Source organism: Pan paniscus, chromosome 13, assembly GCF_029289425.2.
Source record: "Pan paniscus chromosome 13, NHGRI_mPanPan1-v2.0_pri, whole genome shotgun sequence".
In the NCBI taxonomy this organism is placed as follows: Eukaryota; Metazoa; Chordata; class Mammalia; order Primates; family Hominidae; genus Pan; species Pan paniscus.
The window spans coordinates 104,167,774-104,182,721 of record NC_073262.2 but is presented as its reverse complement, the minus strand read 5'-3'; the positions used below and the strand labels follow the sequence as shown (position 1 = coordinate 104,182,721).

Sequence of the window (14,948 nt, the reverse complement as noted above, 5' to 3'; positions counted from 1 at the left end):
GACTATGGGGTTCTGCTGTAGAAAGGATTGTTGATATTTGTGGTGGCAATGGGGGCTGGTGGGGATATTCTGCTAACCTTTTCCCGACAATGGGAAGTCCCTCCTGTGTCCAGGCTGATCTGATCCAGACAGAGGAGACAGGGCAGCAGAGGCTGTTTGCCTTCACACTGCCCTCCTGGACTTCCAGTCACCGCAGGTGTGTCTCCATTCCCCTGCTGCATGCCAGTGCTGTCCCTTTGACATTCCAGTCAAATCTTAGTTGTTTATTCAGTGCATTGGTCCTTTCTTGTGGGAGTGATAAGTGCCAGGCATCTCTAGTCAGCTATCTTGCCGGCATCATGGCTTGAAAAACCTGTATGAGTAGTGGGAGATAATACTAAGACAGTTGTAGATAAAAAATCCAGGGAAAATGCTACCAGTTGTTAAACATTTAGCGAATTAATTAGGAGGAGGTTGTTTTCACTGATATTTATTAAAGTTTAAAAGTGAAGTCGTCCTAGGTATGCAAAGGAAATAATTCAAATGCAATAGACAGTTGCTAGGGAGGTGGTGATAAGTGTAATTAAAAGGGCTCAGGTTATGATGTGTTAGCAATTTTGATATTTAAATCCTTGGAGTAGAAACCTGTAAGAAAAGGCATACATGTAAATGTGAGGTTTACAGTAATAAGCAAAAAAGTGGTCAAGAGTGTAGCTCTAAAGAGGCCTCCTATTTTTTTAATATCCTGGTCATCATTAAGGTTATGAATGATGGATCTGGAGCATATGAACAGCATAGCTTTGAAGAATGCATGTGTACAGATATGGAGAAATGCTAGATGTGGGTGATTAATACCAATAGTGACCTAGTTGGCTTGATGTGGAAAATGCGACCTTTTTGATGTCATTTTGTGTTAGGGCACAAATTGCTGAGAATAAAGTGTTAACAGCACCTAAGCATATTGTTAGGGTTTTAATTGTTTTGTTGTTTTCTATGAGTAGGTGAAAAGCAGATTAATAGGAAAATCCTGCTACAACTTCTGTGCTGGAATGGAGTAGGTCTGAGACAGGTGCTGGGCCTTCTATTGTTGGTGGTAATCATAAATGAAGGCCAAATTGGACAGATTAGCCAGTTGCTTCCAGAAGGAGCCCAATTAATGGAAAGATATAGGGTTCGGGTTGAGCATGAAAATTTGATGAAACTCCCATGTGTCTTAGAATAGTAAAAATCGTGCTATTGATAATAGAAATCTGATATCTCCAATGCAATATATAAAATAGCTTGGAGGGATGCTATACTTGCATCCCCTCTGCTGTATCATCATTTGATAAGTAAAAATGATATAATTCTCACCCCTTCTCATCCAATAGAGTTGCCAGTTGTCAGAGGTTGTTGGCAGTAACTGAAATTTGTATAAGGATGAGAAATATAAGTAAATATCTTAAAAATCAATGTTTGAATTTAAATCTATATATCATATTGAAAATGCTATGATTGATCATGTAACAGAAAGTGCCACTGGTACAGATATTATTGAGAAATAATGTAACTTGAAGCTGAGTGTTAGTTTTAAGGTTTGAATAGTTACTTGGGTTATTTCTTTGCCTAGTAAATGTATATTAGAGCTGGAATGAGACTGGTTATAAAAGCATATGATGTAGAAGTTTTTACATAGTGAGGGTATGAAATATCTTTATATGTGTTGGTAATAGTTATGATAATTTCTAAAATTAAGATAAGTGAAATGGTGATAAAGGAAGAGAATAAATATATTACTTTTTTGTTTTCTTGCTTTTATTTATTTTTATTATTTATTTATTTATATATATTTTTTAGACAGAGTCTCACTCTGTCACCCAGGCTGGTGTGCAGTGGTGTGAACTTGGCTCACTATAACTTCTGCCTCCCAGGTTCAAGCAATTCTCCTGCCTCAGCCTCTAGAGTAGCTGGGATTACAGGTGTGCACCACCATACCGTGCTAATTTTTGTATTTTTAGTAGAGACAGAGTTTCACCATGTTGGCCAGGCTGCTCTCAAACTCCTAACCTCAGGTGATCTGCCTGCCTTGGGCTCTCAAAGTGCTGGGATTACAGATGTGAGCCAAACACTTACTACTTTTTTGGAGTTGCATCTTTTTTTTTTTTTTTTTTTCTTTTTGAAGTGGAGTCTTGCTTTGTCGCCCAGGCTGGAGTCAATGGCGTGATCACGGCTCACTGCAAGCTCCGCCTCCCCGGTTCACGCCATTCTCCTGCCTCAGCCTCTCGAGTAGCTGGGACTACAGGTGCCCGCCACCACCCCTGGCTAATTTTTTGTGTTCTTAGTAGAGACGGGGTTTCACCGTGTTAGCCAGGATGGTCTCGATCTCCTGACCTCGTGATCCGCCCGCTTCGGCCTCTCAAAGTGCTGGGATTACAGGCGTAAGCCACTGCACCTGGCCTGGAGTTGCATCATTTTTTTGGTCCCTAAAACCAATGGATTACTTGTATCCTTTAAAAGTTGATAAAGCCATATTGTTATATTAATATATGGGAGCATTATTAGCAGTTATCGCATACTTTCTCAGTAAATAAAGAGTTTTAAGCTTCTATTGTTTTATTTATAATCTGAATTTTTTAAAAAACAGTATGTAGGTCCTAGAATAATTTTGTCATTAAGTGATAGGAGTAGCAGAGGTAGATGTATAAAGCATTTTCTAATGTGAGTGATGGCTAATTTATTAATGTGATTGGTAAATTTTCCTTGTTGCATTGTAATTAATATGCAGAGGGAATATTAGGCTATAATTAATATATTAAGTCCTATTAATAATAATGGTAAAATTAAATCATGAAAATGATGCTGTAACTACACATAGTTCTCCGATTAGGTTGATGGTTGGTGGTAGGGCTAGATTGGTTAGGCTAGCTAATACTCATCATGTTGTTATTAAAGGGAGTAATGTCTGCAGTCCTTGAATGAAGAGCATATTTCAGCTATAAATTCATTCATAATTTGAGTTTGTGATGAAGAATAGTATGGATGAGGTGAGGGCATGGGCAATTATTAGGGTTATGGCTCCTATAAAAATTCGTGGAGCTTGGATGAAAATGGCTATAAATATTAGTGCTATATGATTTATGGATGAATATGTGATAAGTGATTGTTCTTATTGAGACAGAGTCTCGCTGTGTCTCCCAGGCTGGAATGAAGTGGCACGATCTTGGCTTCCTGCAACCTCTGCCTCCTGGCTTCAAGCTATTCTTGTGCCTCAGCCTCCTGAGTAGCTGGGATTACAGGCATGCGCTACCATGCCTGGCTAATTTTTGTATTTTTAGTAGAGACGGGGTTTTGCCACGTTGGCCAGGCTGGTCTCGAACTCCTGGCCTCAAGTGATCCATCCACTTCGGCTTCCCAAAGTGCTGGGATTACAGGCGTGAGCCACCAAGCCTGACTGTGATAAGTGATTTTAAGTCTATTTGGTGTAAACAAATAGAGTGTGTTATAATTATTCATCACAGGGATACTATATGAAATGGATAAGCTATATATTCCATTAGTGGGTTTGGAATTATAGTAATTCGTATTATGTTAAAGCCTGCTAATTTTATGGCTGCAAAAACTGTGGATTCAGCAACTGGAGTTTCTGTGTGTACTTTGTTAGTCAGAGATAGAAACTATAAAGGGGTATTTTGACCATAAATGCTATAATGCATGCTAATCATAAAAGACTATTATGTCAAGAGCTGAGTTTGAACACAGTAACAGGTTATTAAAAAGTGTAATGAGCATGTGGAGTTTTGGATAAAAATTAATGATACGAGTTGAGGTAAAAAACCAATTAGTGTGTAGAACAGGAAATAGAGCCCTGGATTTAATCATTCTCTTTTGTTTCCTTATCAGAGAATAATAATTAGAGTTGGAATTAGTGTTGCTTCAAAGAGAATGTAAAATAGATTTAGTTCTGTGGCAGTAAATGTTATGATTAAGAATAAATGTAGAAAGATTAATATTGAAATATGTAGCTTTTTCATATATATGATTCTTTGGAGAGATGATGTTAACTTGCTATAATTATTAGGGGAAGTAATCAATTTGTTAGTATAATGAAATGGAGGCTGATAGTGAGTTGGAGAAAAAAAACTAATGAAAAGTTTAGGTTATTTTTACTAAATTGGCTTAAGAGGAATAATTTGATGAAACTAATTAGTAAGCAGTGCATAGTTGTGTGAATTCAAATTTTAGAATTTTTAGAATATCGTGTCACTGGCATAAGTATAATTGTGGGTACAATAATTGCTAGCATTGGAGAAGATTTGAGTTTTATATGTAATCTGAGCCATATGTACTAGATACCATTGTTAGTAATGCCAGGCCTATGGCAGCCTCACAGGCTGCAAATACTAGTAAAATGATAGGTATTATGGTGGATAAGATAAAGCATATATTTAAAATTACAGGGCTTCCTAGAATAAACAGTGATAGTATTATACATTTTAAACATAGTAATGGAGATATTAGGTGTGATCCCATTATACTAGTAGTCCTATTAGGGATGTGATGTAAACTAGAATGATACTGATATAAATTGAAAGCATATTGGTAATTATGCTTACCATATGAGTCAGAATTATTTGTTGTAATTTAAACTTATTGCCATACTTAAGTCACTCATTCTAGTCCATCTTGGATTCATTCATAAGCTTAGGCCTAAGTCTAGCATGGAGTTTAAAATTAGAGCTATAGTAAGAATAACTTTTGGATTACTTGAGATGCTCATGGTAGTAGTAATAGGAGGGAAATTTCTAGGTTGAATAATAGAAATGTAATAGTTAATACAAAAAATTTTCTGGAAATGGCAGGCAGAGAGTGCCTATTAGATCAAATCCACATTTGTATGAGCTTGATTTTTCTATATAGATGTTTAGTTGTGGGAAGCAGAATGTGATGATTACAAGTAGTCGTGCTAATGATGTATTAGTTGCTAAAGTTAATGTAAGGTTAATTATTATTTTCCAGCTTAGACTGAAGCTAACTGATTGGAAGTCAGTTGTACAGTTAATACTAAAAGAATAGGAACTTCATCAATAGAAATGTACAGAAATAGTCATTACATCTGTAAGATATCATTATTAGGTAACTTGGTTACCTAAAAACTTTGGTTTTGAAAACCAAAATGGTGGTTAAATGTTAAGTTGACATAAGAAGAAGAGGATAAGGAAGTTGGAGCTGATAATTACATGTAGTCATTGGAAGCCTGTTACTATGAAGAATATTGAGTCATTTACACCATCACAGATGGTAAAGGATGTTTTGAAGTGTTCTAAGATTTGTAATAATATAAAAGAAATGCCAACTGAAATTGTGATGAAGAGAGCTTGAAGTATATGTTTACGGATTTCTTCTATTAAGCTATGGTGCACTTGGGTGATTGATACTCCTGAGGCTAACAGGACTGATGTATTGAGTAGTTAAACTTCTAGGAGAATAAGTGGGTGAATACCTGTTGGTGGTCAGCAACCTCCCAGTTCTGGGGTCGGGGCTAGGCTTGAGTGATAGAAGGCTCAGAAAAAAACATGTGATATGTTAAATTATTCTGTATTAGAGGCATTTTTGAATGATTAATGTATGGAGGCCTTGCAATGCACTTTCTCAGCTATCTCATCATCACTGGTAGACGGTTAATGTATTAGTTAGTAGACCTACACATAAAATAATCAAGTTAAAGTGAAATAATATTACTAAGATGTCATGAATAGAGTTAATAATATTCCTGTACGTGGTCAGGAGCTAGGATTAACTATATGGTCAGTGTAGGACTATTGGGTCATATAGTAAAGACTATCCAGGAGTGTGGAATCATAAGCTTGAATTGGGGCTACAGCAAATTCAAGAAGAGTGAGTAAAATTACATTTATAAAGATGATAAATGTAATTGAGGCTGTTGCAAAGATAATGTTAATAGAGTTAAATCTTGAACAATGGAAGGTTAGGGTTGCCACCCCCTACCCATGCAGTGGAAAATCCATATATAACTTTTGACTCCCTTACAACTTAACTGCTAATAGCCATGGTTGACTGGAAGCCCCACCAGTAACATAAACAGTCAGCAAATATTTCATGTTTTACAAAAAGTGCAAAGTTTTTGCACCTGCTGGTGTGGTTTCAGCAATGGCTTCATGAATTTTTCTTTCTTCTTTTCTTTAACAATAGTCCTTATGCTGGATTCATTTATCTTGAAATGGTGGGCAACCTCAATCTATGGTACATATCAAGCAACTCAACTTATTCTTGTAATGTCATAATTTTTCTCTGTTTCTTAGGAGCACTTCTAGCATCACTAGTGGCACTTCGTACAGGTCCCATGGTGTTATTCAAGGTTTACACTACGAAGCTCAATGAAAAATATACAAGGGCTGGGCGCAGTGGCTCACACCTGTAATCCCAGCACTTTGGGAGGAGAGGATTCCCTGAGTTCTGGAGTTTGAGACCAGCCTGGGCAACATGGTGAAACCTCATGTCACAAAAAATACAAAACTTAGCCAGGCGTGGCATGCACCTGTAGTTACTCAAGGCTGAGGTGGGAGAAGTACTTGGGCCTGGGGGGTGGAGCCGAGATCACACTGGGCCGAGATCGCACCACTGCATTCCAGCCTGGGCAACAGAACTAGACTGTGTCCCAAAAAAGAAAAAAAAAAGAAAGAAACAAAGAAACAAAGAAAACAGAAAGAAAGAAACAAGAAAGAAAAATACACAAGAACCACGAGAGATCACTTTTTTTTTTTTTAGACGGAGTTTCCCTCTTGTTGCCCAGGCTGAAGTGCGATGGTGCGATCTCAGCTCACTGCAACCTCCGGCTCCCAGGTTAAAGCGATTCTCCTGCCTCAGCCTCCTGAGTAGCTGGGATTACAGGCATGCACCACCATGCCCGGCTAATATTTTTTGTATTTTTAGTAGAGATGGGGTTTCTCCATGTTGGTGAGGCTAGTCGAGAGATCACTTTTTACAATGACATGCATTTATTTACTGGAGAGACATCTCACACAGAGTTGATTAGTGTCACATGGCATTAAAAGTGAATACTCACAATGCCTGAGCTCTCTGCTATAGCAAGAATAGGTGACTACAAAATTATTACAGTAGTACAGTATGAACTACAGTTAATTTATGCAGTTATGATTTAATACAGCATCTTTACATTTGTTTACATTTCTCTCAATTGCAAATGGCACCATGTATAATCTCTATGTGCATGAGTTTTACATTTTATAATAAATCTGTGTATATTTTATGGTAGTAAATGATAAAATAGAGTAGTACTTTATAATAGACTAGTACTTTAAAATAGCAGTACTTTAAAATAGACTAGTACTTTATAATAAATGTCTATGTGCATACATTTTAAATTTTATAATAAATCTGTGTATATTTTATGGTAGTAAATGATAAAATAGACTAGTACATATATTTTATGCATTCATGACATACTAACTGAAACATTTTTAAAGAAATATTTCTAGGCTATGCAGCTCATCTGTGAGTTTTTTCAAATTGTCACAAATCTCAAACAATTTTCGAATATATTTATCGAAAGAAATCCACATATAGGTGGACGTGCACAGTTCAAGCTCATGTTGTTCAAAAATCAACTGTGCTAATGTGGCTCCACCAATTCAATGCACGAATGGATAGCTGTAATACTGGCTGTTAGTGGTAGAGCTGCAGCCACTATGGGTTGAGTAAAAAGTCTCAATAATTACTAGTAGAGGGATAAGTGGAATGGGTTTTCCTTGTGGTAGGAAGTGGGCCAGTGTTGCTTTTGTTTTGTGGTGGAAACCAGTAGTTACTGTTCCTGCTCATAGTGGGATAACCATACCTAGATATATTGATAACTGGGTGATTGGTGTAGATGAATGAGTTAATGATCCAAATAAATTTGTTGAGCCAATGAAAATAGGATAAAGGAAATTAATATTAGAAATCAAGTTTGTTGTTTTATATTATGGAATGTTATCACTTGCTTTAATACAAGTTACACTAATCATTGTATAGAGATTAGTCGATTACTAATTAGGCAATTGGGAGCAGGGAATAGAATGTTTGGGAGTGAAATGATGAGGATACTAGGTGGTCCTACTATTGTGGGAGTAATGAAAGAGATAAATAAATTTTCATTCACTTTTTTTCTTAGGGGTTTCATGTTTTGGTGCTTCAATATTTTTTGGTGACAGGTTTAAAGAGTAGGTATATTTTGAAATTTTTAATTGAAATAGGCTAAATAGGGCTAGAATTATTGAAAAAAGTGATAAATTATGTTGATGTAGCTAATTGTGGCATATTGTTGTGGAAAGATCAATGCTTTCATTCTTTAACTTAAAAGGTTAATGCCACTTAGCTTCACGATGACATAGGTGCCGATCAGTTTTTGCAGCACTAATTCAAGTACGATAGGCGTAAAGCTGTGATTTGATCCACAAATTTCTGAGCATTGTCCATAGTATAGGCCTGGTCGTGTGGATGTTAGAGTTGCTTGATTTAAACATCCTGGAATTTAATCTGTTTTTAGGCCTAATGATGGAACAGCTTATGGATGTAATACATTTTTGAATGAGATTAATATGAAAATTGACATTTCCATAAGTAGGACTACTCAAATTATCAACTTCTAGTGGTCATAAATCTCCTGGTTTAAGGTCTGTTGTAGGGATTATATAAGAATCAAACTTCAGGTCTTTGTAGTCTGTATATTTATACCTAAATATCATTGGTAGCCTATGGTTTTTACAGTTGGGGAAGAGATACTCATTTTACCTATCATATATAGGATTCATAAAGACAGTAAAGTAATTAGGATTAAAATAATAGCGAGTAAGATAATTCATACTGTTTCTACTTCTTAAGCATCTATTTTGTGTGGGTTAGTTTAGTTGTTAGTATTAATGAAATAACATAAAGGACTAAAGAGCTAATTAAGAAAACGATTATTACAGTGTGATTTTGTAAGTGTAGTTCTTCTATAATAGATGATGCTGCATCTTGAAAGCCTGACTGGAATAGGTATGCCACAAAGATATAAAGAATTTTAACCTATAAATTAACTTTGACAAAGTTATGTAACATTTTTACTAGTATCTTGCTTGTTGAAAAAGTCATAATGGTTATGAAGCTAGCCTGAAACCAGTTATAGGCGGTTTGACTCCTTGCTTTCTTATTTTTAGCTTCTATGTATATGGGCTTTTCGATTGTATAATATGGTTATGGGTGGCCATGAAATCATTCAAAATTTTTAGATGAGAGTTCCACCACTGACACTCCCCATTTTGAAGTGAAGCCTTCTCAGATTATGAAAATTATTAATATTAATGTTATTAATTAAATAAATCAGCCTATTGATGAAATGGTGTTTCATGTTGTATATACATTAGGGCAGTGACCTGTAGTGGACCAGAAGTATAAGGTCTTACACTTTAGTTTCTGAAAAAAATACTTAAAATATTATTTTGGACTCATAGATTTAAACATTTGATAGGCTGCAATCCATTGCAGGTTTTAATCTTTGTTAAAGTGTGTTGGTCTATTTTATGTGACATTAATTTGCCTGAATTTTTTGCAGGAGAATTGGCTTAGAAAACTCCTCTAGCTTCACAGATTCACACTTCTGATGTTTTCATTTGGCTGGGGTGTGTGTGTGTGTAGTATAATGGAATGCTTTTTAAGATTTCCTGGGGTCCTGTCCTGGAAGAGATACTTGGCTGGTCAGTTTTGAGCATTCATAGTCGTTAGACTGCTCCAGGCCCTTTAGATCTTAGCATGAATCCTGAAATGAGAAAAGCCCTCCCAGTTTCAACTGCTATTCTCAAATTGTGTCTGCACACTACTGGATTTTTGTACTAAAACTATATTTTATTTGTAATGTTCACATCTATATTCATGAATGAGATTAAACTGTAATTTTTCTTTTTTGTAATGTCTTTGTCAGGTTTTATTGTCAAGGCCATTATGTCCTCATGAAATGAACTGGGAAACATTCCCTGTCTTCCATTTAATCCTTGTTAATTATATCTTTAAGGTATTCAAGCTTTTTGAAGTTTCTTGGATTAGAAGATACATCCTTTTTTTCACTTGTTTTATTGTGGAAGATATTGTATATGTATTGAATAATTATATATATATATATATATATATATATATATATATATATATATATATAGTGTTATGGACTGAATGTTTGTGTCTCCCTTCAAATTCATATGTTAAAATCCTAGTCCCCAGTGTGATGTTATTTGGAGGCATTGCCTTTGGAAGATAATTAGGGTTAGATTAGGTCATGAGGGTAGGACTGTTACAATGATGGGATTAATGCCCTCATAAAAAGAGAGACACAAGATTCATCTCTTTCCACTATGTGAGGATATAAGAAAGCCATCTGCAAACAGTGAAGACTACTCTCACCAGACACTGGATCTGCCAGCACCTTGATCTTGGACTTCCTGGCCTCTAGAACTGTGAGAAATAAATGTATATTGTTTTGGGGAGGGATAGCATTAGGAGAAATACTTAATGTAAATGATGAGTTGATGGGTGCAGCAAACCAACGTGGCACATGTATACCTATGTATCAAACCTGCACGTTGTGCACAAGTACCCTAGAACTTAAAGTACATTAAAAAAAAAGTCTGTTATTTAAGTCACCCAGTCTATTGTATTCTGTTATAGCAGCTCAAACTGACTAAGACGTATAGTTTAAATACTAAGAGTAATATATATTGAATAATTTCTATAACAAGTATGTATAGCCTAAATAATGATAATAACGCCATTGTGTACATATTTATGATTCAGGTTAAGAAATACACCACCAGTAATATCAGAAATACATTCTGTGTACCCTTCTGAGGTTACATCCCTCTCCTTAACCATCCCCAGGTAACTAGTACCTTGATTTTTGTTGTAATCATTCCCTGTCCTTTGACTGTATCCCTAGACAATATATTGTTGGTTTGTCTCTTTTAGAACATTTTATAAATGGATCACATTGCAAGTATTCTTCTGTGAATCATACCATATGTATTCTTCTATCACTTGCTTTTTTCATTCATAACTGATTTCTTTCTTTAGGCTGGAAAAGATGAAAAAAGAATATAGAAATCTGAATACATGGATAGATAAAGCTAACTATTTAGAAAGCATTCTAATGCCAAAATTGGAACATAAGGATTCTGAGGTAATTGACATAATACATTCTCCTATATATAGCTTTTAATACTTTTTATTAAGAATGGGATTATGATAATTAAAAGTGATGATCAAGTTTTTTGTCCTTGATATATAAAATATTTTTCATGGTTCAGGTACTTACCTGTTTTGATAATGTGCCATTCAATGAATATTTATTGATAATTTATAGGGTTTAATAGTTACTGATAATTTATAAGGATATCATTCATATACCATACAAATGACCAATTTAAAGTATAGAACTCAGTGGCATTTAGTGTATTCACTGAGTTGTGTATCCATCACCACAGTCAATTTTAGAACGTTTTTATCACCTGCAAAAGCAACCCCATACCCTTTAGCCAATACCTCCCAATTTTTCCATCCCCTCCACTAGCCCTAGGCAGCAATTAGTCAACTTTCTAACTGTACAGCTTTAGCCTATTCTAGACATTTCATATACATGGAATCATACAATGTGTTGTTCTTTGTGATTTGCCTCTTTCGCTTGCTATGTTTTTAAGTTTCACCCCTGTTGTAGCATGTACCAGTATTTCATTCTTTTCTCTCTCCAGATAACATTCTATTATTTGGATATGCCACATTTTGTTTATGCATTCCTCAGCTGATGGACATTTAGTTTGTTTCTACTTAAAAGCTATTATGAATAATGCTGCTGTGAACATTTATGTGCAAGTTTATGTGTGAACAAATGTTTTCAATTCTCTGGGGTATATATAAAGGAGTAGAAGCTGGACTGTGTCATAATTTCCTGTTTTGATTTATGAGGAGCTTCCAAACTGTTTTCCACAGCAGCTGCATCATCGTACATTCCAACTAGCAATGTATGAAGGATCAACATCTTCATCTACCCTTTTTAACTTCTAAAAATTATTATTATACCCATCCTAGTGGGTTTGAAGTGGTATCTCATTGTAGGTTTGATTTGCATTTCTCTAATGACTAATGATGTGAACATCTTGCATGTGTTTATTGGACGTTTGTATACCTTCTTTGGATAAAGTTTATTCAAATCCTTTGCCAATTTTAAAATTGAGTTATTTTCCTTTTTATTGTTAAGTTGTAAGAGTTCTTTGTATATTCTGGACATTAAACCCTTATCAGAAATATGAGTAAGGTTTGATATTTAGAAATATACTCTAACCTGTACATGTTGACTTGGAAATAAAGGATTCATAGCTCTCTCAATGGATGGATAAAACATTGACTATGATCATAGTCTAAAATGTTAGTTATAACATATTGATATTTTCATTTTTTTATGCCTCTGTGATAATTGGGCAGAGTTGTGCTGCTGTTGGATAAACTGATTAGTATTTACCAATACACTATTCATATTTTAGAGACACTTTGGAGGACTTTTTATTAAAGGGACTAAGAATTTAGGGTTCTTTTTAAAAGATCAGTATTTTATAAGTGCCCACTGATCACTTTACCTTATAATTCTCCTTGGAATTTTGTAAAGAGACACATCACTTTTAAGTCATAGGCCATAATGTATTCTAATAAAAAAAGTAATCTGTTTCCTGGGGGTATCTTCTCATACCCCCTGAAGTTACAATATTATGTAATTTATCTTGTAATATTCATCTCCTACATTCATCACTCAAATACTCTATCCATTCTTGGATACACTTTGGAACATCAACTCCTAGCCAGAGTATGTGGCTCCTTAAAATAGTGCTATTTGAATTGCTTTTCTCACAAATCCATCTCCTTCTTGTCTTCTGTAAATTTGGGTGTGGAGGAAGGTGTATTGTATTAAAGTAGTTATGAAGGCAGAGGAAAATGTTTTCGTTCTTTAAATATTTTCCCATATATATATTTTTTTCTTTTTTTTTTGCTTCTAGGAAACTAATATAGATGAGGCATCTGAAAACATGAAAAGTAATCAACCTGAAGAGGAGCTTGAAAATATTGTAGGAGTAGGTAAGAAACTACTTTGATTTTTTTATTATTAAGATAATTGAAATCAAAGTGATTATATCACAAAAAGACAATTAGTAATTTGCTTTAAGTAGATTTCTGTTTTGCTAGGAAATAAATATGCATTTCACTATAGTTGGCATATGGTAAGTGTGATAATTTTAAAGAAAAGTGTTAGACCCTATTAAGAGTTTTAAAAAGTTTTAAGGCTGGGCACGGTGGCTCATGCCTGTAATCCCAGCACTTTGGGAGGCCAAGGTGGGTGGATCATGAGGTCAGGAGTTCAAGACCAGCCTGGCCAAGATGGTGGAACCCTGTCTCTACTAAAAATACAAAAAATTAGCCAGGCGCGGTGGCAGGTGCCTGTAATCCCAGCTACTTAGGAGGCTGAGGCAGGAGAATTGCTTGAACTTGGAGACCGGAGGTTGCAGTGAGCCGAGATCTTGCCACGGCACTCCAGCCTGGGTGACAGAGTGAGACTCCATCTCACACAAAAAAAGACGTTTTAATGCTGCTTTATTTTTAAATTTTATTATTATTATTATTATCTGAGACAGGGTCTAGTTCTGTCACCCAGGCTGGAGTGCAGTTGCACAACCACAGCTCACTGCAGCCTTGACCTCCCAGGTTCAATCAGTCTTCCCACCTTAGCCTCCCAAGTAGCTGGGACTACAGGCACACGCCACCATGCCTGGCTAATTTTTGTTTTTTTTTTTTTTTTTTTTTTTTGTAGAGACAGGATTTTGCCATGTTGCCCATGCTGATCTCAAACTCTTGAGCTCAAGCAATCCTCCTGCCTTGGCTTCCCAAAGTGCTGAGATTATAGGCATAAGCCACCACGCTTGGCCAATGCTCCTTTACTTTTTTAAGGATGAGAAAAAAGTTAAAATATTAACTATGACCTGTGAAAAGGCATTTTTATTAGACATTGTGAACTATAGAGCTATTGGTCTCTTTTATGTAGAGGAGTGTGTTTATGCAGAGGAATGTGTGTGTGTGTGTGTGTGAAAAAGAAAGTGTGGCAGAGGAAGAAGGAGAGGAAATTAGATTAGCATTACATTTGAGAATTTATCATAAAGTATCAGTAAGAGATTTAATAAGTGGACTGTTCATGCAGTCTTTTAAAAATCTCTTAAATTCACTAAGAAAGCAAGTTAAACCCAGCCATCCCATTACTGGGTATGTACCCAAAGGATTATAAATCATGCTGCTCTAAAGACACATGCACACATATGTTTATTGCGGCACTATTCACAATAGCAAAGACTTGGAACCAAACCAGATGTCCAACAATGATAGACTGGATTAAGAAAATGTGGCACATATACACCATGGAATACTATGCAGCCATAAAAAAGGATGAGTTCATGTCCTTTGTAGGGAAATGGATGAAGCTGGAAACCATCATTCTGAGCAAACTATCACAAGGACAAAAAAACGAACACTGCATGTTCTCACTCATAGGTGGGAAATGAACAATGAGAACACTTGGACACAGGAAGGGGAACATCACACACTGGGGCCTGTCGTGGGATGGGGGCAGTGGGGAGGGATAGCATTAGGTGATATACCTAATGTAAATGATGAGTTAATGGGTGCAGCACACCAACATGGCACATGTATACATATGTAACAAATCTGCATGTTGTGCACATGTACCCTAGAACTTAAAGTATAATAATAAAAAAAAGAAAGCAAGTTAAAGTATAGTACTACACTTTAAAATACATAATAATATTTCTTTATCTTTGTTTGCGGATGGCAGGATCTTACATATAGAAAATTCTGTAGACTCCACACAAAAAGACCTGTTAGAACCAATACATGAA

At 35.6% G+C, this 14,948-nt stretch overlaps 1 protein-coding gene and 1 pseudogene across 7 annotated transcripts in view; one reads left to right on the top strand and one right to left on the bottom strand.

Moving 5' to 3' along the window:
• The window catches only part of C2CD6 (C2 calcium dependent domain containing 6), a 137,867-nt gene that overhangs the window by 59,436 nt on the left and 63,483 nt on the right, over positions 1-14,948 (top strand). For 6 of the 7 annotated variants that reach the window (XM_055108962.1, XM_034954805.2, XM_003820750.3 and 3 more), the window contains exons 10-11: positions 11,074-11,179; positions 13,044-13,122. In XM_055108962.1, coding sequence (XP_054964937.1) covers positions 11,074-11,179; positions 13,044-13,122 — 185 coding nt within the window. Of the gene's footprint in view, positions 1-10,797; positions 10,882-11,073; positions 11,180-13,043; positions 13,123-14,948 lie in introns of all 7 variants that reach the window. The other variant, XM_055108958.1, reaches the window with a different exon arrangement.
• On the bottom strand, positions 7,610-8,403 carry LOC134728771 (ATP synthase subunit a-like; annotated as a pseudogene).